Source organism: Anas acuta, chromosome 18, assembly GCF_963932015.1.
Source record: "Anas acuta chromosome 18, bAnaAcu1.1, whole genome shotgun sequence".
Lineage (NCBI taxonomy): Eukaryota > Metazoa > Chordata > Aves > Anseriformes > Anatidae > Anas > Anas acuta.
Window position 1 is genome coordinate 9,453,063 of NC_088996.1, and position 22,713 is coordinate 9,475,775.

A 22,713-nucleotide genomic window follows, 5' to 3' on the forward strand; every position below is an offset into this window, starting at 1 on the left:
TTGATTTATATGTTTTTTAATTGCAACAACAACAACAAAAGTCTAGCTTAAATTTGAAAAGAAAAACCCACTGCAAACTGAAATGCTATATTTTTTCATTACATAAAAATGTCAAAACAAAACCTTTTTTTCTTTTTTTTTTTCTTTTTTTTTTTTTTTTTTTTTGCTGCAACAGCACTTTCTGGTGAAAAATGTTGTGGCAAAAAATTCCCAGCCAGCTCTTGCTGCGATTCGCACTGACCCTCAGCTTTCCCCACCAAAGCTACCGTCTCTGTTCCTCCAGCAGCTCTCAGAGGCAGCTGCTTCCTACAGCTTAATAGACTTCAATCTGGAGAGCGATAGGCAGCAATCAGAGGGAGACATGTTCTCCTGCTATATAAAGACCTGCAGTAGGGTTTCATTTTACCTAAGCTTGTTCCTTCCCTCTAATGAACCACTGAGTTGGATAATTTAGAGTGTCAGTGAGCTCGTAAATAAGCACACTGATTTAACAAGAAAACTTCTGGCTATTTTTAGCCAGAAAGAAAAGAAATGAAGAAATACGGAATTTGCTGAATTCCAACTGCAGGGGAAAAAAAAAAAGGTATGTTTGAATTATTATTATGGTTACTGCTGTGAGTTAGGGAAAATATTTGCTCTAAAGAATGACATGCTTGAAAAAGAAGGAATTTTATTCTAAGAAGTAAATGAACTGATTTTAAATAAGCACTACAGCATGTATTCAAGAAAGTACTGGAGCACGCCATTACTTAAGTACATCGTTAAGGGCTGCCTCGCCTTCAGAATTCAGTGTGGATCAGAGATGAGGATCTAGTTCACAATGACCCACTTGCGAGAAGCCTCTGTAGGAAAATCATTCAAAACTGGATTTTCACGTAGTGTAAGTAGGCACAAGATGCAGAGATCAACTTCTGATCCCTGCCAGCTCAGGCTCCCCTCTGGGAACAACTCAAGCTGTCCTCCAGGCTCCCCAGTTGTGTCCTGACACTGCCGTGGAGCCCTGGGTGAGAGCAAGATGCCAGACACAAGAACCCCACTGGAGGATGAAGACGGGATTTTGCATGTTTTCCCTGCAGCACTCACGAACAGTAAATCCAATGAAAACCTTCTTACTGTGTTGAAGATGGAAACTCAAAGCCTGTACTTTTCCTCTTGCACTGATACACAACTTCATAAAATCAGATCTTATCCTGACTCTCAGAGAAAAAGCCGAAATGATTATCCTCCAAAATCCCTGCGACTACATCACATAAAAGCAAAGAATTTTAACTCTCTATTAAAGGTCTCAGTCAAATCAAGTTTGGATGGAGACTTTTCAGGAAATTAGGAATATTAACCTGGTTCTCAGAGTTGTAATATTCGGGAGCAGGGAGGGCATAATGATGGCACACAGAGCCTGACAGGTTGTCCATCAGCTTCAGCTCTCCTTCCAGAGATTCCTGGATCAGCAGTGATATGGTATCAAACAAGTGCCTTTCCTAGGAGGGGTGGTGTGTAGCATGCAGAAGGGTAGAGCAAGCCAAAGAAAGAGATAAAATTTGAGGGACAGAGACAGAGGGAAAAAAGTACAGTGTAAAAAAAACAAAAACAAAACAAAGCAAACAAAAGAGGAAAAAAGAACAGAAGGGAGAAAAAAAAAAAAAAGACAAACATTAATGGAGAATAGCAATAACAGAAACAACAGGACAGGCAAGGTGAGGCAGGAGAGGAGAGAGAACAGTGCAGTAATATCACAGTGAGCAGTGAAAGCTTTCTCCAACATCACGAGAGATGGGACTGGAGGGGCTGCTGTGTCCCAAACCCCTCAGCCCTCAACACACATGGCTGGATCCTGCTGGTGTCTGAGCTGTGTAACGGGGCTGTTTTCTACAGGACACTACTGCTGTAAGGTTCTAAAGTCCATGCTTTTGAGCAAAGAGGGACTAATATCTGACACCTAAATCCATATCCTTGGTCACATAAACTAAAATAACCCAACTGGAAGAGATGCCGAGCATCCTGTCCATGAAAGCTGCAGAAGCCCAGGACAGCCACACCTCAGGTCACTCATTCACGTGCCAGACACGGGCTGAGGTGCCTCTGTTGTCCTGGCCAACTTCAAAACATCTGGCCACAGCACAGACAGCAGGAGGGTGCGCAGAGCAGGACCCCTCACACACGGTGTGGCAGCAATTTAAGCACCTTTCATGTAGGGAATGCCTAACGTGTACGATGAAATGAGGACCGTCATTACAGTCTAACAGCACACAGTGCAAAAATCTTGGGGACAAGGCAAGCAGAAGAGCATGCTAACCACATGTCCTTGCAGGGTCATGTCCTGGGAATTGAATTCCTCTACTGTCATGCTCAAGCATCAGATTTGTCCTGAAGATTTTTGGCTGGGACCTTAAATAATTGGAATAAAGTCTCCTGGAGGTTTTCAAAGCCTCTGTTTGGGTGGAAGAGCAAGAAAGATGTTCTGGAGATTTTGACAAGAATAAGCCCTTCCCAATGCCACCTTCACAAAGGACAGGTTGAACAGGCTGAAGAGCTGAAAGCATCCTTCTCATTGATTTCTCCTGCAATTCTACAACCTCTTTTTTTGCCAATATGAGTACTGATGCAGGGCAATAGAGCTGAGGACAGTTTGCCAGCACTCTGCTCAACGTGTACAACAGCAGTTGGGACATGTTGTTTCTTCCTAGAGGCTGTAATGAGCCTGGATTTCCCCATATTGCCCTGAACTCCTTTTTCTTGTGCCAAAGAGCAGCTTTGGACTCCATCTCAGACATCAGTGACTCCTAATGGAACCAGAAATCGCCGGTAGCTTAGGAACTGAAACAAAGCTCAAGTAGGGATTTACTCTTTTTCACTCTTGGACTAAAGATCATAAATGAGTTTTTCATGCATTAGAATACTCATTAGTCCGCCGCAGGCAGAGGCCAAGATATGCGGTTGTGAAATCATGATGTAATAAAAGCTAATGAGGTCTGTGTAGAGTTTAACCCAATTTGCAATCAGCTAAGACTAAAAAAAGGCTGGACCATTTTTCTTGTATAATTCCAGTGCAGTTCCCTCCCGAAGGACCCGTCTGGGTCTTGACCTCACCTCCCTCATTCCTCAAACGGAGTCTTCATCCAGAAGCTCTGCTTTGCAGAGACTTGCTGCAGCCGTAGCAACTACCACGTCAGGGCCCTGCTCCTGCTAATGGGAGTTTTGCCACCAGTGCTGGTGAGCTCAGGTTTGCGTCCCCCCTGGATTATTCTATTGTTAAAATAATCTTTTCTTACACGCTTGATTGTGGGGATGGATTCTAAGTTGAGGCTCTGTAAAACAAATTTATTTCTTAAGCAAAGATTAGCCAAGTTTTATTCCTCTTTTATGTTGCAGTTTGTGGCAGCACTATTATGCTCGTAATTTTGCTCTTGCAAAGAGCCTAGCCCAAACTTTGGATTAGAGCAAATTTAGAGCAAGCTCTGAACTTGGTGGCTTGGGCACATCTCCAGAACAAATTGCAAAGCTCTGTACCTCCAAACAGATGCACCAAGGTGGGCTGGAGACCTGCCTAGGGTCTCCTTCCTGGAGCACTGGCTCCAACACCGTGCAGCAATCCGTCAGCAGACAGCGAGGAATCCAAGCCCCTGGCATACAGTACACCCGCTCCTTCATTACCGACTCGTGCATGTCTTCCCTTAGCAGGCCAACCCCTCTTCACCCTCCAACTGAGATTCTCACCATAGGGTAAACTAATGAGAGCTGAGAATCCACCTTGATTTGCATGGGATTGGTACATCCCCGGGGGCTCTCGGGTCTCTCGCCACCGACACTGCCTGTCCAAGCAAAGATGTCCGAGGGGCTGCGATGACCAGGGCTGATTGTCTTCATCTCCATCTCCAGTTCTGCCTCGAGCTCTGCCTCCTCTTTAGCCTCCTTGTTGCTCTCCTCCAAGTGCTTCATGAGCACGGCGATCACCACGTTCACCAGGACGAACTGGGCTGTCAACACGAAGGAGACGAAGTAGATGGGCGAAATGACGGTGTTGTAGCAGGTGGACTCCTGGTCACAGTCTCGCAGGGTGTCCTAGAAACAAGGGGAGAATGGCTGAGGGGTGTGAGGAGGTTCCAGCTGGCCAGCACAGACCTCTGCCTGCCATTTGGCTGCGGTGGGTTTTCCCTCCATGCAGAAAACAGAGAAGTTTGGGCAAGCTTCATGTCCAGAGTGACAAAATACTTCCAAGTAAAACCTCACTTCTTCTCCTGTGTTAGTCACCATAAGCAGGCTCAAAGGAAATCGTCCCTGGGGAGCTCAGCAACAGACACTGACATGCTGGTGCTGTGATGGCCTCACTCGTTCCAGTGCCTCGCTTTGGACAAGTCCATTTTACAAGGTTAGAAACCAAAAACAAGAATGTGGTGCACAGACTCAGGGCAAAGCAGGGTGCACTACAACCCATCGGCTACCCCACAGTAGCAGGGCTTGCAGACACCCCTTCCTCAAGCTCACAGCTCCCTGGTGGGGTTTAGCCAGCTGACATTCACCATGGGCTACAGACAGACAGAGCAGCAATTCCCTCGGCCCAGCTGGCACCCCGGGCGTTCACAGAGCAGGTTTCTTCACAGTGACTTGACTTTTAGGCTGTCCCCTAAGACAGACTCTCTCCCAGAAACATGGGTTTTCTCAGAAAACAACAATAAAACCAACACACAAAACCAAAAACCACAAAAAAGCAATAGTAATTGGAGACTTAAGAAAAAAAAAAATCAAAACTAATCTGTTACTGAACTGAACTCATGCTACTTGAGAAATGTGTCCCTTTGCTTTTATCCTGTCTTCTTAAGGTGCTCTCTCAGGGTTAAGAAAGGAAACATAGGGGGTGTCCAGAAGCCTGCAACCATGGCATCACCACAGGCATCGCGCTGCTGGGCAGCAGGGATCAGGACCATTGTTGAGAGCAGCAACAGGCAATGCCACTTCCGTGGGTCTCTTACCTTCATTATCCCATTCCAGTTGTCCCCCGTGGATACCCGGAAGAGAGTGAGAAAGGCCATCCCGAAGTTTCGGAAGGTGGCATGCCTCCCCAGCCCCTCGCAGGGGTGCGTGTCGTCGCACTCTGCAGGACCAAGCGCGGCAGTGAGACCCCCGCTCGCCCCCGCGCCCACCCCCTTTTGCCATCACGGCACAGGGCAGCACTCACCGAGGTCTCCAAAGAGCTCCACTCCAAGAGCTGCAAATATGAAAAACAACAACATGAAGAGAAGACCCAGATTCCCCACCTGGAAAGAGAAAAAGAAATGGGGGGGAAAAGAAAAAAAAAAAAAAAAAAAAAGAAAAAAAAAGAACATTCATTGATTTTTTTGTTCCAGACCTGTTTCTTGCTGTATTCTTTAATCCAAAACTTAAATTGCTTCGGGGGAAAAATGACCTCAATGTGAGGACTGTATCTCAGACTGTGCTTCGGAAGGGAAATGTGAGTCTCTAATGACAGTAGAGATAAAATGATTAGCATTCCTCCGCAATAAGAAATCAGCTGTGGGCCAGAGGAGATCTGGTGTGCTGTGGCAGTGGGTTACCTGAGGCAGCGCTTGCATCACGGTGTCCAGCAGGGCTCTCATCCCTACAGCCATCTTCAGCAACTTCAACACTGCAGAAAACACGGTCGTAATATGGTAACGGCAGCATTAGTACGGAGGCACAAACTCAGCCCCCCTCACAGGAGCCACAGGTTTATAGGAGGAGAAATGTGAAATGATGGCAAGTGTTCTCCATGAGCCACTACAGCTCCTGGCCCTTTGGCATCGCTCCTGGTTGCTTGGATACTATTGAACTCCTGCGAGCAGCAGCATCACCTATCCCGAGACCTGGAGCAAGCACTGCCATTCTGCCTGGCTTTTCCTTTCCCTCTCACTGAGAAGGACAATTTGACACCTACCCAGGAACACAGGAGCAGCCGTTTCGCCTGATGCTGGCTCCAGCTACCGAGCGGAATAATGAGGTTTAAAAGGTACGCACATGTTCCCTTCTAGCTGCTTTAAAGCTAACAGCTGGGGGGAGCTGCATCCTTCGCTGGCCTCTTACACCACTTTGCACACCAGGTGTACTTCCAGCTTGGGTTTTGAATCTAACAAAATACATGACAGAGAATATCCTTTCCCCACGTCATCTCTGTTGGACCCAGCTCTTTCTTCCCCTGCACTGTGAGCAGTTGCTTTCCCAGCTCTGGGGCTACTTTCCCACTTCCATAGGCTACCCACTTTCATATATGATTCACTGAGGAACTGATTTACACATCTCTTCCAGAAGGCTGCATATCCAGTTGGAAACTGCTTATATTTTTAATTCTGAAAGGGATCCAATGCACAGGAAAAACACTTTTTTCTCCCTTGAGACACAACAGCACTTCATTTCTTCTCTCGTTGCTTAGATGAGGACTGCAATCATAGCAATTATGCCTCAGAGCACAACATTGCCCTTCAGGAAAGCCTGGGAGCACTTTATTAAGGGCCTGAGCACTCACATTTTGCCTCTCCATCGTTTGGACCTGAGACGTCCCTGTTGTGAAAAATCCAGCCCTAAGGAAGCTGGCTTCGCAACTCGGGTACGTGTCATTACAGTTCTGAGGGGACAGATGGATGCAGAGTGATGAGGCATGTTTTGTCACAATGTGGTGAGATGTAAAGTCCCACGGGAAATTAAATTTATTAGATGCTTGTCTTTTAAAGCCAATGTACTCAAGCTTGTGTTCTGTAATCCCCGTCAGAGACGAGTTTGATTTGACTGGCATAATTTCCCAGGTACATCTCTGGGAGTTACAACCACAGCTATTTGTCCTTTATTTCTAAGCTCTCAGTCTTCAAGTCCTCTTAAGATAGAAACACATGGTCAGTTGGCTCAGCTTTTTGGCTCCTCGCAAGTATTTTCCCCCATTGTTCTTTTATTTGTTTACAGGCTGTTGATGCCAGAGCTATGCACACTGCGATGGGGATGTGCCCCAGAACTGTTTCCCAATGCTTAACTCTCTCCTGGAGGGGACCCTGCAACCTCTAACACAAGCCAGTTCTGCTTAATTTGTCTCACCTCGAGCAATCCTGAGAACCCTCATGATTCGGATAATAGTGGGGTTAATTGGTAGCGAAGCATTCACCTCAATCTCTTCCAAAGTGATACCCATGATAGACAGCAGCACAATTGCCAGATCTAATTGGTTCCATCTGGAGACAACACAAAATGAAGTTTAACATCTACTAAGAAGCTGGCAACAGGAGGCAGCTTGTTTCACATGAATTCCAGTCATTTCAATGGTTCTTGCACTCAAATGAAGCTGCAGCATTTTTCTGAGGGTATTATACAAAAGCAGTTATGTTATGAAATCATTATAACTAATGCAGCTTGTTATAAAATCAGCTAACAGCCAACGTTATTCTCGACTGAAGGGAAACAGAAACAAAGCAGGGCAGTTTTCTACCCAGAGGCTGCAGACCTCAGGGGAGATGCTGCAGCCTCTGTTGGCCCCTTCCAGACATGGCACTCGTGGACCTCGGCGTGAGCTTTACCCCAGAAAGAGGTGAAGCCCATGCCCAGTCCTTGGAACAAAAATTGCACCGGGTGAAGGAAAGACACCACGGATTCCTGCCGGGTCAGACAGAGATGTAATCCCAGCACAGAGAGCCGAAACGGGGGCAGACGTGTGAAACCATGCCCCTGGCTGCTGAATGATTCACATCACGTCCGGCTCAGTGCCAGGGCTCTTGGTATTGACCTTGAAGGAGGTGAAAATGGGAGGAGAAAGATTTACCATTGACATAAAATATTTATTTGTGAGATACGAGAGTGGAAATTTAGAAAAAGCAGCCATTTCATCTGCTGCTCAGCATCTGCACAAAAGGAGGTCCTTTTGCTCTTTGATTTCTGCTCAGGAGCAGACTCTCTTCCTTGGCACAAATTCTGCCACTTCACTCAGTCCTCACGATTCTGTGGACACGCAGTCGGTGTGACAAGGGAACCAGACAGTCGGTGAGTGACTTGCTCCAATTTTGTCCACCCACCAAATCGGTGCAAGTCACTCTTCTTCACATGCACGCTCCTGTCTCCAACTCACATCCTAACTGTCCGCCTACCCCGGTTTCCACCAGCCACACCAAAAAGCATTTCCACGTGTTAGATGCTATCACTGGGAAGAGTGCTGGGGTCTAAGCTGCTGAATTTGGGCAGCTGACTCTAACAACCCGCAGCTGCCCTCATGGTCAACATGGAGCTTTAGTTACCTGTCTTGGAAGAAGCGACGAAACCCAAAGGCGATAAGCTTGAAAACAGACTCCAGGACAAAGATAACGGTGAAGATGTAATTGCAAATCTTCAGGGCTTCATCGAGAACCTGGGACGTGGACACAGCACCGCAGTTAGATGCCAGCTCTGCAAAGGGGCCGTGCTGCCCTCAAACCTGCCCTCTCCTGCTTTCACCACAGCTCCTCAATTCCTAACTACAGACAAAAGACTCCAACCACAGCCTCTCGCAGGATGAGAAATGTCCCAAGGAAAAGTTCCAGTACTCCAGGGAGTGCACAGATGGCATTTCTGCCTGGCCCTGGCCCACCCAACATAATTTGCGGGATGGGGTGATATTAACAACCCAAGGCATGACTCAAAGCCCACAGGGACCTGACTGCTGCTGGCAGGAACGCAGCCCTGGCTGAGATCACTTGGGTAAGTGATAGGAACTGCTGCATTTGCAGCTGTCAGCAGCGCAAAATCCTCGTGCTCTCTGCAGAAAGCTGAATTTCATCCCACGTGCTCGTTTGTGTGCTGCTGCGGGAGCTGTGTGCTGGCTGGGTCTGTACGAGCCCTTGGCCAAATGGCTGCTTGGTGACAGCCTGTCCTTTACTCCTCACCTTGCGCTTTTGGCAAGGAGCAGGTCATTGGGACAGCAAGCCAGTAGGACCGAGCGGCTTGGGTATTCCTCTGCCACCCTTCCCTCTGCAGGTGTCCAGTCTGGCCCATAACTACAGACACCTCCTGGCTGGGGCAGCTTTTGCACCACCGGGAGCTCCATCAGAGCTGATTTCATCCCAAAAAACATGCCTGCAAAGGAGCACTGCAGTAGCAGCATTCTGCATGGCCTCTTAAGTATCTCATCACCAACATGCGAAGAAATCATTAGTTTGGGTACACAGCTTTTTGGTACACTTAGCCTCTTAAAAATCTGTGGGATCCTCACCATCAGTTACCCAGCCCGGAGCAACTGCGGGGCCCTGATTCGGCAAGGCCCTCAAACATGTGCATGGCCCTCGCCGTGCTGTCATCTCAGCACAGACCGAGTTTGGAGTTATTACCCAGATGCTGCATACCAGAGGCTTAGAGACAAAATGTTATTTTCCTAAAGAAAATTAAAAACAAAAGCCTGCCCAACATTTTTATAATACAAGAGAAAACGTAGCTGCAAAATGACTGCGGTAAGATGCACGCCCTCGAGCGATTCCAGTACGAGCTCCTTAGCCAACAACCTTTTTCATCACCAAATGACTGAATCATGCAATGAGCCTTCCAAGGTATTTAAAGGTGACCTGAACAGAAGAAATAAATTGGGCTTGTGCCCTTTCACTTTTTGGCTTCTTTATGATAGGTTGGAGGATATTTTTCCCCTCGCTTGAAGGTCTTTTTTTTTTTTTTTTTTACATTAAGTATTCAAGCTCTGTCTAGTCTTGAAGAATACTTCTTCCTATTGTGTGCTGTATTTATTCATTCTGAAAGTGGCTAATAAAAATAAGTACACGTTATATGGGAAAGGCTTCTATTTCCATTTCATTCTTACGCGCAAGAGACTTGACATCCCAGGACAGGCTGTTTTTATTTTCAGAATATGACCAAGACTCAGGAGCTTAGCACACTAATATATTAAAATGCATTTTAGGGACCAGCATGGAACCCAGTGCCTGCGAAAGTTAGGCCCTACAGGACTTTGGAGATTTGGGGGAAACATTTCAAAAAGGTTTCACAAGTGCATTTTTTTTTCTCCTTCATTTGTGGGAATATTAAGTCAAATGGAAGACTTTAGTGGTGATCTCTTCTACCTAATGATACAAACATGCTCCCGTCCTCATTTTCAGAGCAGTCAGCTTGCACTTAACTAGAAGGGAGAGGTGCAACAGGCTCCAGGTACAGATGGCCATGGTCTGAGCTGGAAGCCAGATGTAGGACGGGTATTTGCAGTGGTGCCAAGGGATGATTTGGACTTAGTGAATGGGACCCTGAGGTCAAACAGCAAAAGTGGCCGTAACTGTGCCCACCAACCTCATCCCACCATGGCTGAGCTTGTTATCCCCTGCTTTGTCCCCCTCTAGCCTGGTACCTTTGGCTGCTGGTAGTGCTCCATGGCCATGGTGATCACGTTGAGGCCGATGACGCCTGTGATGAACAGATCCAGATAATGGCTGGTGCACATCTGGTGGATCAGGAGGCGGAAGCGGGAGTAATCTGAATAGTAGGGCTTGCACTGTGCTTCTGCAGCGGGAGGAGGAGAGCGGAGAGGCACGTCAAGTCATTTCTCTGCGTCTTGCTCAAGTCAATGCGCCCTCACTTTCCAGACTCCAAAGATGATAAATTCTACACCGATTACAGCAACATGCTGTCTTTTTCTTTTTTTTTTTTTTTCGCCCTCCCTTGCTGGCATGTTACCATTTTTAATACACAGCAGGGCTCCCGTCATCTTACATCCATTAAATGTCTTCAGTGGGACATGCGCTATACTCAGCCTTATGGCATCAGGGATGAGGTGAGCTGGGATTACTGTGGTGCTAAGGAATGCTTTCACCGTAGGGAAATTTCAACAAAATTTAAATTAAAACAACATTTTTTTTGAGCTACTGAGCTTAGAAAGTCCCCAAAGTATCCAAAAGCCCAATTAGCGGTCAGATTTTGGGGACAGATTTTAGTAACAATGGCTTAAAAATACAGGGCATTCAGTTAGCGGTGGTCTTTGAAAGAGAAGTAATTCAGTCCTATTATGCTCTTTGCAATAAACTGTGGAGAGAACAAAATTCAACACTTTGGCTGTCAGAGGGCTGAAAAATGGTCCATAAAAATACCAAGGAAAACTGATCCGTCAGCCTTAGTGATTAGAAAATAACGATCCTCCATTTATACAAGATTATCAAAGTACAGATTTCACTGTTCAACTCATTCCCAGATTGGGCTGCTGCAGGGACGACATGCTCTTTAGACCTCGAATGTTCCTAGAGATAAACTCATTTACTCACCTAATCTCTAATGAGGAAATGCCAAGGCTGAGTATATAATTCAGTACAATTTTCAAGAAGGCATTATAATGCAGATTGAAGTGGAAAGGACTGTCTTGAATATGTCAGAGTGTAATATTACTCTTCTAATTAGATGATCAACTGGTTATGAAAATTATTGAGCTGTAAGAATTACACGGCTTGATATTTTGTGCTGCTGAGCAAATGTACAGTTTGATACATTACTCTGAGCAAAAAGTCAGGCCAAGGGAAGCCGTGAAGCCCAGATTTGGGTTGCCCTCAGGGAAAACTGATTTTAGAAGATTAAGTTTTGCCTGGAAATAGAATTTACTTTGTCAATAGTCAATAACATTGCAATCAAAACCATAGATTTAATGGTTTCATGCGCTCCCTGCTTCATAACAGGATCCTGAAAATCAGAGTTTTGTTCTCTTCAGTAGAGACAGGCTTTTCCCCTACAGCCCAGGGACCAGAGAGACAAATCCTTCAGCAGTTTTATTCTGTAGGGGTTTGGAACGTCCAAAATTCTACCTCGGTGTCAACACATAAAAGGCAGTATTAATATTCACTTTCTGATCTGCACTGTGCTTTAGGTGATCTGTACTGGAGTGCTAAAGCACGATATCGATGAAAAGGTCTGTAAAATGAATTTTCATGCTGAATCTATTGAGTGCTTACAAAAAAGCAGACTGGTAGCTGCTGACTCACTCATAAGACTTTGTCAGATATCTCAGAATCTGCATAAATCTCCATAAAGTCAAGATATCTCGATCACATTATGCTAAATTATGAGTAGCAAATTAACTAAAATGTTTGAATACAATTAAGTTAGGAACAGGACCTATTTTTATGAACCAACTTATCATTGCAGAAAGAAACACCATAGTAATTGGATCACTTACTTCTTCTACATTTATGTATAATTCACATTCAAAGAGAAAAATGTCAATGTTTCTGCCTTTTCTTGCAGTGGATTTACTTATGAATAATTACACTGGAATTCAAATTTTTCTTAGCTTTGATTGACAGGTAATTCCAAATCCTACAGAATAGCACCGATGCTGTTAGAACAGAGAGAGGATTTAGAGAGAGTTTCTAAAATGTCTCCTGTGCAGGGATCCTGCACCTGGATTAGTCAGTGCGTGACCTTATAAGCAGGGTTGTTAATTGCTCATCTATCTGCAAAGGCTTCTCCCCTCTCCCAAACACCAAAGCTCCTTGTCACCTTTCCCAGCACATCCCCAAGGTTTCCAGAGCCAAACGTCTCTGGCTGCTGCTGTGGTGGATGCAGCCTTAGAAAATTACCATCGTCAAATGCTTTGTCCTTCACCGGTAAGTTTGTTAGGAGGGGATTTGTCAACCCTGTTTATAAATCATACCGCCACTCACTTCGCTGTTCCCCGCATGCTGGCCATGCATATTAGTGCAGTACAGAAATTACCTCGAGGTGATGTACACACAGAAGAGCATGCTGTCCGAGCACCGCGGACAAACAGCTACTGTGCCTAGGTAGGCAGGGAACTTTCTGGACAGATGAACTGCTTTTCTTGCTGCTGTATAAACATTATTTTTTTAAGATGACCTGTGCATTTCTGCACGTAAATCGGGTATTGTTCATCTGTAATTATCCAGGTGCGAAGCCCCTGCCCCCTATCACACAGTATCCTTTATAATTATTGCAATAAAGATCTAAACAATACCAACATCTTGGGAAATACAGACATCTGTTAAACTCCAGGTGGTGAACTTCACAACTAACACAACACCACATTACTGTACTGTTACAATACACTGTGTCAAGAACAACAAGAGCTCTGGGTTAGTCTCGGTTATTACTGGAAAGGTTAACTGGCTTCCCGGCACACATGGCATTAAAGAAAAGAGTAGAAGAGCAAACAAACAAAAGAAAGAAGAATTGGCAGAATGAGAATGTGAGAAGATGGGGAAATACAGCAAAAGCCCACTACGAAACATCAGGCTGGTAAACAGGATGTAAATCAAGCTGCTTCACTGTGGCTGGAGGCCAGGAGTGGGGGCGAGAAGTGTCTCGGATTTAGGTGGAGTTACACTGGAGAAAACCAGCTCGGGGAGCGGATCCCAAGCAATTTCCTCCCGGCCCAGGTAGGAAGGTGATTTTACAGAGAGATTTTTGGCCCAGAGAACCCTTCCTGTCTCTCTGTCCTGGGAAATGGTGTCTATGGGGCAGATGCCTGTCACAGTGGCACTCACTGTTAGCTAATCATTTTGATGGGCTCTCAGCTTGACTTGTTTCCCAAGCAGACGTTCTCTGCTCCTCTTTGCATCATCCCATGGGATCATGGCTGTGGGCGATGCCTGCCAAGGGCTGAGGAGTAAAAGGCAGCAGCCCACAGCAATGCCAGCCTGGATCCTGGGCTACCCGAGCATCTCACCATGCTGCTCCCTCGTTCCCCAGTAAAAACCGATGCCGATGCCCCCAGAGATAGCCCTTAGCTAAGGCAGTTCCTATTGCTGCTGCACAACAAACCTTCCCCATTCCTACCCCTGTTCTGCCCTCTCCAAGCTGAGCGTGTGGCTCCAAAACGGATGGTGCCACTGCTGGAGCGGGGCTGCCTCCCAATATAGCTCTGTCAAGAGAGAAATTGCCACTTTCCCCGAAGTGGCTTTGCAGCCGGAGCTGCGTGGGCATGGGAAATTGGAATTCACGAGAGTGGGACAATTCCATTACAGTCTCCTCTGGCTTTTTCCTCCTTCTATAATAAGGGAATTAACTCCTTTGCAGCTCTGAGTGTATCTGGAGGACGGCAGCAAGGCCGTGAGCAATGAGCCCATGACGCAGCCGGATTTACAAACTGTATAAAGAACATTATTAGGTTAAAAAGTAGTTTGCACTGAAGGAATTTTTTTTTATTTAAACACAGCATTTTACTTGGCTTTTATTGTACTGAATGGATTTATAACAAAAAAAAAAAATGGAAAATGATAAATTATTTCCACTGTGAAGTTTCCAGTTGTGATAGAATGTAGAATTCGGGGGGGGAGAAAAAAAAAAAAAAAACAGAAAAAAAAAATTGTAATATCTCTCTACGCACCAGGCAGCAGCACACGCACACAATTCCCCATCTTATCTTCACATAAAGAGAAAGGCAGCCCTTTGTAACTGCAGAGATGTGTGGAAGTGCTGGGATCACAACCTCAGGTTTCCCACTGAACCCCAGGAGGTTCATCTACGGCACCCAGGATCAATTCCCTAACGTCTCCAGCAGTCGGGTTCAGAAAGAAATCTTTCCGCGCGCTCACGCCAGCGCCTGAAGAGCAGCGTGGTGCATTCACCGAGAGGGGATCCAAAGAACAGGCAACAAAAGGCAACACAAAGCACAGACCTGACAATCGCACGCTTTTTAAAGGCAGACTCCAGAACTCTTTCTGAGTCTGCACAGGATAACAGAGGGGTTTGGAATGAATTCAATGCCTTAAAAATCAAATAAAATACCATAAAACATACTTGACGTAACTGTATGACTAGAAGAGGAGTCACAACCAGACAGAAAGAACAAACAAAGAAGCCCCCAAGCCCAGGGCAACCCCCAGTGCTGCCCTCAGGGCCGGTGGCCAGTTTTGCAGAAGGGAGAGACCAACAAAAAAAACAAGAATGAAGGCAAAGAAATAAAAGTACCAGAAATGGCAATGGAAAGGAGGTTCAGGGTTTCTGAAAGCATGTTGTGATAACTTCCAAAGGGCTCAGAAATATAAGGGTGGGAACCTCTGTCCCCCTGAGTTATCCTCCCCAGCCAAAGCCAATCGTCTTCACCTGCAGTTTCTATTTAATCAAAACTCCCTGCAGCGTGTGACAGATGGATGGAGCCCTGCTCCCAGCTCAGGCAGTGGGAGACTTTTCACAGGTGAGAGTTTTAACAGCACAATTTTTCCAGCACATTATTTTTGTCGAAAATTACAGCTATATTTGTTTCTACGTTGGCGCCTCTTTAATTATTCAGGCTAATATTCTTAAGTTATGAATTAAACAAAATGCTTGCCAGATCAAAGCTTCTTCTAAAAATAAAAGGGGACAGGTCAACGCCAGCGAGCAGCGGGTCAGGGTGGTTAGCACAGACTCCGAGCGGGTTCCAGCACAGCTGCCCCATCCCTGCAGGGCTTGGAGTGGATACGAGGTGACATCTTTATTTCTTTTAACTTACAAGATGCTCATGGGTGGAGCAGCTCTCTATCAGGCTGAAGAATTTACCAGTTTGGCAGCACTACAGATAAACCCATGTCCCTGCTGAGGGCTGGTGCAGATCTGCACTATCCTGGATTTTACCCTGCTGAAAAATACTGTGCCTCCCTGCTGCACAGCCTTTGTGGAGCAAGGAGCGAGGGCTGGCGAAATAACAAAATGATCTCCCTAAGCCAGACTGCCCGCCTTCCAGAGACACTCCTGCAAGTTATTCAGAGACTCCTCAGTCTGTGGTTGGAAAGCTAGCGTAAACAATAAAGGACCCCTTTCATAGTCCAGACATTATTCTCCGAAACAAAACAAAACAAAAATTAAAAATTAAGAAAAAAATAAAAGAGCTATGAAAAGTCTGACAGTGCTTTAACGAAAACCAGAAAAAAAAAATGACTGAAAAACATAACGTGATTAAGGGATAAATTAAGGATTTGCAAGTGTCAGTCCTGAGCCAGGTCTGCAGACCTGCAGGTCAGAATGAGACGCGTGTGCCATGAAGTAAGCAAACGAGCTTTGCACCACACACACAGTTTAGTGGGATGCCTCACAGCAGCGTGGCCAGCCGTTAGTTACACAGCACTGCCATTCAAGTGGGACGAGACGTGACGACTTCCCAGTACCTTGCACTGCACTGGCTGTGCTCTCCATTAATACATCATCCAGCATTAGATCTAAAAGAACGAAACGGCATTAATCATCCGGCAGGACACGCGGCAAGACTTCCCTTCCCCTTGAGAGGTTCCTACGGCTCTCGCGCTCTCCACTGCCTCTACCGCGAGCATCTCCTTGCAGATCCTCTCCTCGCGTCCCATGGAGCGTGGGCTCGGGCACACGGGCTCATCATGAACATTGAAGGGCTCTTGTGCTTTTCCCGCGTACACAGGTGGAAGCCCAAGAGATCCCTGAGAACGCCCTGGCTTGATGGTGGTGGAGAAGGAGACGCTCCTGGAGGACAGACTTTGTACCTGAGGTGGGGCACGCGTCCTGCTGGGCACCTTACAGCAACCACTCCTGCACTTGCCTACACCTCACCAACCAGGATCCCACACGCTCCTCTGCTTTTCAGACTGGGTAACTGCATTTGAAAAGTCTATGAAGAAAAACAACTGTTAGATGTCTACACCTGGCTACATGAAAAATAGACATCTGTAGGTAGACTCGGGGACGCTCAGGAAGCCCTGCTAGAAGGAGCCCCCATGCAGTTGCTGGCACGACCAAAGCCTCATCTCGGTATCTGGTGCAAGTTCCCACCATGCAGAACGAAGCTAAGCTGTGACATCTGCTGTCTTCGAGGGCAAAGCCGGACACGGTCAATTAAAAACAGCATTTTGCTGGACGTGAATTGGGAAAACTGTTCTGAAGCGATTTGGAGGGCTTTAGACTTTGCTCTTCAAAGGTTTTTATGGCGATTGAATACTCAGCAATATTTGATCCTCGGTAAAATAGCTGTTTATTGCCTCTTTAATTAGACATTTCATAGGACTGAATGAATAACTACATCTCCAAGGATGGTTTGTGATTCCTTCCCGCTGGGAAATTGCCCAGACTTACATCTTTTCATCTAGTTCCTCTAGCATTATAAATAAGGTCATTAATAATAACTAAACATCTATTTTTCTTCTACGTCTGCCTTTCAAAACTGCAACTTTAAATAGGGATCTTTCTATTCACCATTTAAAAGCATTTTTCTAAACCATCAGCCTGAAACCGTGTTTGGGAACTTGGACTGACCAGAAGTGCTTTCTAGGCATTTCCTTGGTGTGAAAACCAATTCCTTCTACCTGGATCCCACTTAACTGAGAACAGTCTAAAGTGTCCTCCAGCGCTCTTGAGGGAAGCCTTCGTCTTTCCACTGAGCGTCGAGGAAGCCAGGCTCTCGGCATAAAGCAAAGTTTGATGTCCAGAGGCTGGTGTGAATAATCCTATCGGTTACAAAACCTGTGAAGCTAATGGGACTTAAAGACATGGGAAAGTGCTGCGTGAGTGCTGAACCGAGAAAGGCTGAGACATGCTTGTGTTTCATGGTTGCACAATTAAGCCTGTCACAGCTATTAAACACCCCTTAGGTTATTCAAAAAATAATAATAAAAATAAAATAAAACAGACTTAATATTACCAGCATTCAGAACAAGCACTTGATCAGACAGTCTCTTAAACAGTACTGAAGTCTGTCAAAGATAGAGAAGAGATGTGAAAGGGGACACGGAGTGAGCAGCAGGCGGACGGACCGGGGAGGGAAAGAGTGAGGCCATGGACACGAGGGCAAAGGAGAAAGTTCAGTCACAAGAGAGCATGCGAGAAGAAAAGTACCTCTGACCTTGACCCTCTGGCTGACATATTCCTTCCTTTTTCAATCAAATTTAAAGAAAAAGAAAAAAGAAAAAAAAAAAAAGACCAAAAGACAAAGATAGATAGACTTTTGACAGAGTGGAGGTCGAGCATCCTTTCACATTTAAAGCCTCCTCCAGGCAGGGCTGCAAGCTTGCACACTGAGCTTGGCGTTTGGATCCGTTTGCATCAATGCCATTTTGCCTAGTTAGTTACTCGCCTCAATTGCTTTTTTTTTCTAATCTGTATTTCTCAAGCAAATGCATTGATATGTTTCTCTAAGGAGTTTTTAAGCATTACTAGAATGAGATGGCTCCATTATTTTATTACACTCTTGAATAGCAGTGGTGCTACTCTACCAATAAGTAAACCTGTTTGATAAATGGGACAGGTAGCATCACTGTGGCATTACAAGGCTGTAATAAACCAAATAGTGAATCCAGTTATCAGCAACAGTGCTCATGATTCATAAGATTTACGGTGCCATCCAGCACTGCTGATCTTTGCAGTTGTCACTATTTGTGTAACACTGAGCTCTGCTATCCAAGAAGCTCCAGGTCTGATTATTATTATTTTTTTAAATTTAAATAACCTCCAATGGAAAGGTCATTGCAAATCACGCAGCTATTAAAAAGGCTTCCATGGCTCCTAGCTCAGCCTAAAACAGCACTATTTCCTTCATGCAAATTTCATAGCTGGACATGCTTTTAGGAGAAGAATGATCACCAGACGCGAGGCAGGGAGGGGAGGGAGGAGGGGATTGTGTGGAAGGTCAAGCAGGACTCAGAAAGATGTGGAAAGACTACCGACCAGCCATCTGTTTCTCCTTACTCCTTCTCTTTTTCTCCAGCCGGCGAAGCCTCTTCTCCTCCCGCCTCTTGGCTTCTTCTTCCTCCTGGTGCTGCCGACACTTGTGGAAATTCTCCACCACGACCCCCACGAACATGTTGAGGACGAAGAAGGCCACGATCAGCAAGAAGGAGATGAAGTAGAGGAGCATCCACGGGTTGTAGTTCATGACTGGCTGCACAGGGGAGGAAGGCAAATATCAACTGAACCTCAAAAAGCTGGGAGCAAATGATTACAGCTGCTACATCCACAGCCTTGAAAGTGGGTGCCCCTTAGGTCAGTGTGCTCTGCTCCTCATGAAAACTAGAGCTTTCTGAGATATTTTGACAGAATACTGCCCAAACACAAAGCACATGGAGGACAGAACCACGTCTGTTCTGCCAGCAGCAGGACAGTCACCTTCTTTGCAGCTATTATCTCCCTCACTGAAAACTTGTTCCTACACAAAACAGTTTTCTCCCCAAATGCCCAAATTGCTTTAAAAGGCCAGCCTTCATTCTTCAACGAGTGTAGTTTTCCTGCAGTGGCCTAGCTACACTGATTGTGTGGCAAAATCTGCAGCAAAAAGGCTGGCTCTGAATCCAGACTTTTCTCAGGGCTCCTCGGCACACCCCAGGATGTGGCTGCCTCCTGGCAGCCCCCAAACCCCCAAGCCACAGCATTCTGCAAAAAAATGATCTGAAGCTTGTGACCTCCAGCAACCACGTACCTGCTGGTCAACTCCCACGGCGTCCAGGCCATCGTACATGATATCCACCCACCCGTCCTTGGAGGCCAGAACAAAGAGAGACATCAGGGCCTAGAAACGCACAGAAAAAAAGTTACACGCAGTTGCAGTAAAGCTTTTTTTACCTGTAACATTTTACTCTTCTTTGCCCTTTCCTGTCTGGGGATTGTCATTACCTGGCTGATAATGGGACACTTTGATGACCAAGGTTTCTCCTAGCAGCAAAACCCAATCAATGTCAGCACCCGGTTCAGCAATGAACACTAATTCAGAAACCACAAAGCCGAACACAAAAGCACCTTCACTTCCACCCTCCAGGTTTCTACTGCTCCCTACTAATTAGTCCCTGCCACGCAGCTAAAATAAGGCAGTGTCACAGAAATGGTTGAAAGTGTCCGGCTCTATTAGACAAGCCCTTCTGCAAGATATATTTGGTTTGTTATGTAGCAGTGAAGCAATTAAGTACTCCACGAAGCCACATGTGCTTGTTCTGTTCTGAAAAGAAGTGTATGCCTGCTTGGAAACACCACCTTTGGGATTTACAGAGACAGAATGCTGTGTATGTGAACTGAATATTTACTGTGACTGGTAGTGCCCTGTAAGAAAATCCCATGGGATAATAATGCACAGGTTTTAAGTCAAGGAGGTAAAGGAGCAAAGAAGCAGATTACCGTTCTATTAATACCTGGCCGAGATTATCAAAATTATACTTGTGCCGGACCCATTTGTAGCTTGCTTCTGCACAATCCGATTTATTTGTGATGTTTCTGGTGTCCTCCCCCTGGCAGACAAAAAACTTGCCTTTGAAAAGCTGCAAAACACATAAAGAAGAGAGGAAAGGTAATGGCTCGGGCCACAGGATTCCTCTGCAGAGGATGGGCATTTCTCATAGGGAATTCTGCACAGCCCATGCAGCCCAGATTAGTTAAAGGAAATGGCCTTGTTCATGTGGGTTATTGAGTATGAGCACAGCCTGTATAATACGTACCTAATGAGCAAATGCATGACTTCACACCATTTAGGACACCCACCTGGTGCGTTAGGTTGTGTGGTTCAGTGGTCTGAGACCAGCCAAAAGCCTGTAGCTGCTGGGTCGCCAGCTCCAGCACAGCCCGGGCTAATCACTGGGGCCACTCCGCGGCTGCTCACGACACATGGGATGCCTCCGGCGGCTCAGCCCAGCCAGTGATGCTGGCTGCAAGAGTCACCGGGAAATGAGGCGTAACGGGGGCCCTGCCAGCCACACAGGTGGCACTAAAGAGGCGCAGTGCTGAGCTCTGCTCCGCTTTGTACAGGTCGGAAGGGGACATGCTGGAGGGAAGCCGACTTGCTGCAGCTGATGTTGGGCTCTTGCTGTGTGCAGGGCTGGCAGCGCTCTGTCTTGGATTTGAATGCTGTTCCCCAGCCACCACCGGGCTCTGCAGCCCTGCAGGGGACTGAAAATATTCCTCACTCAGTGCCCAAAGAGTCGAGCCCAGCTGGGGCTGGGTACCTGATCCTGACCTTGCTTCTTTTGGTGTAAACCAGGAGAGATGCAGCTCCTGGGGAGTTAACTCCTGATTTACACCCGCACAAGGAACACAAACCTCTGTGTATTTAATTCTAGAGCTGGTGCTTCCCACAGCCAGAACAGAAAGTGGCAGGGGAGCAGGACTGCTGCAGACAGGGTGATTGATGTTAGCGGAATGGATGGGCTCGGAGCCTGCAAGACATCCAACAAACCTGATTTTATTTGCTGACAGAAGCTATTGACATTACTATCACTGATTTTGGGGAAAGTGGCAACCTGCTCTCCAGGCTTCTTAGAACACTGCTTGGGTATACAGAGAAAAGATGCTGACGCTTTTTGATCTGCTGTTCATTTCAAATATCAGTAGAAATAATAGCGAACAAGACAAGCCCACACATTACTCCATGGGTTTCCTTCAGAAATCAGCAGCGGCAGGAGGATGTTCTCGAGGCATGCAAAGTTAATCACCACTCAATGCAATCATAAAACTCTGGATGTTAGAAGAGAAGCATTCCCTGATCTTTCCATGGAGAAATACTATCTGTTTGTAAGGCAGGCGAGGGAGATATAGCCTGCACAGATCAAAAAGTTTTAATTAAGCAGGAAGGTAAACAACTGTTTTAATATATTGTCTATAAATACAATTTCTTCTGGAGCTGGACTGTAATGCCCGTCAGATGGGAGCAGTAACACAGCTACTAACTGGGTTTGGAAACAGAAAGCCCAATTTGTAAAAGTGCTGCTCGCTGGCTGTGCTTCAGTTGGAGCTATGGATTCCAGCATTTCTGAAAGTGAAAGACCAAGCGTTTTTGCAGTGTGCTTGTTTATCAAGCTGTTTCTCGTGTCCGATGATGCCTAGCCACATGTGGACAAGCGGCACAACAAAAAGAGTCTTGCTAAGAGGAAACACCATTAGAAGCTTGGAAGTCTAGATTTTTGTAGCATAAGAAATAAATTAACTGTAGTTTGATCTTCTGCTTATATTTACATGGGAAAACCAACTGTAATTTTGAGAGATCGTCTTTTTATAGAAATAGTTACATCCTTCATCTAATTAGACATAAATATTAACAGAGAATTTTGCTTCCTGAATACAGGCTCAGTCTTGCTTGTGTCTACCACTTAAGCACATCGATAGTCATGACAATTTAACAGAAGACTGCAAGTCACTAGGGGAAGCAATCACAATTAGCAGGGAGGAAATTCAGAGAGCATACTGCAAGTTTTGTTGTTTGGCATAAATTTTCCTGTGTCTGAGTTTTATATTGTTTTATGGGATATGCTTTGGTTTATGAATCTGTTTAGTATAATGGATGGATGTTGTTGTGCTGTAACACCCAGCCAATCTAGCTGCTGTGATGGTTATGGATGGCACGATTTTTTCCTCTGTTTATTTTCAATGCTGTATTTATTATTTAAACTGTATATTAGTATAAAATATTATATAAGACACCTTTCCAAAAACAAAGCAAAACAGAACTGCTTTCCAAAGCTGGTCATGACAGATCAGATAAACTTCAGAGAGAAATAAGTGTTATGTCAGAATATTTATACGGAACAATCTCTTCTTCTCAGTTAATGAGAAACCAATCGCATTGGAAACTCTGCCACTTTTTCCCCTGGGTTCCTGCACTCCTGGGACTGAGGATATTGCTAGCAGTGCCAGCAGGAAGCAGACTCAGAAATTTCTATTTCTGCAAGCTTTCAGTTATACAAACTGTCAGAACCTGAATGAATCTCCAGGTCAAGGTCTCTCTGGAGTTTACAAACTTAAGATTTCATCCTTGAGAGTTTCTATTTCCCTATTGCTTTAAACCTAGAAGAAAGGTGGAGGGGAGATGTCCCCATGTTATCTCACAGA

General features: G+C 45.7%; 1 protein-coding gene across 23 annotated transcripts in view; it reads right to left on the minus strand.

Moving 5' to 3' along the window:
• Window positions 1-22,713, minus strand: part of CACNA1G (calcium voltage-gated channel subunit alpha1 G) — a 130,297-nt gene that overhangs the window by 15,784 nt on the left and 91,800 nt on the right. For 4 of the 23 annotated variants that reach the window (XM_068654816.1, XM_068654814.1, XM_068654823.1 and 1 more), the window contains 12 exons: window positions 20,028-20,153; window positions 19,325-19,414; window positions 18,577-18,790; window positions 16,059-16,109; window positions 10,322-10,473; window positions 8,241-8,350; window positions 7,054-7,187; window positions 5,550-5,620; window positions 5,174-5,252; window positions 4,968-5,089; window positions 3,748-4,059; window positions 1,338-1,478 (listed from right to left, as the gene is read on the minus strand). In XM_068654816.1, coding sequence (XP_068510917.1) covers window positions 1,338-1,478; window positions 3,748-4,059; window positions 4,968-5,089; window positions 5,174-5,252; window positions 5,550-5,620; window positions 7,054-7,187; window positions 8,241-8,350; window positions 10,322-10,473; window positions 16,059-16,109; window positions 18,577-18,790; window positions 19,325-19,414; window positions 20,028-20,153 — 1,602 coding nt within the window. Of the gene's footprint in view, window positions 1-1,337; window positions 1,479-3,714; window positions 4,060-4,967; window positions 5,090-5,173; window positions 5,253-5,549; window positions 5,621-7,053; window positions 7,188-8,240; window positions 8,351-10,321; window positions 10,474-16,058; window positions 16,110-18,576; window positions 18,791-19,324; window positions 19,415-20,027; window positions 20,154-22,713 lie in introns of all 23 variants that reach the window. The other 19 variants (XM_068654815.1, XM_068654826.1, XM_068654819.1 and 16 more) reach the window with 9 other exon arrangements.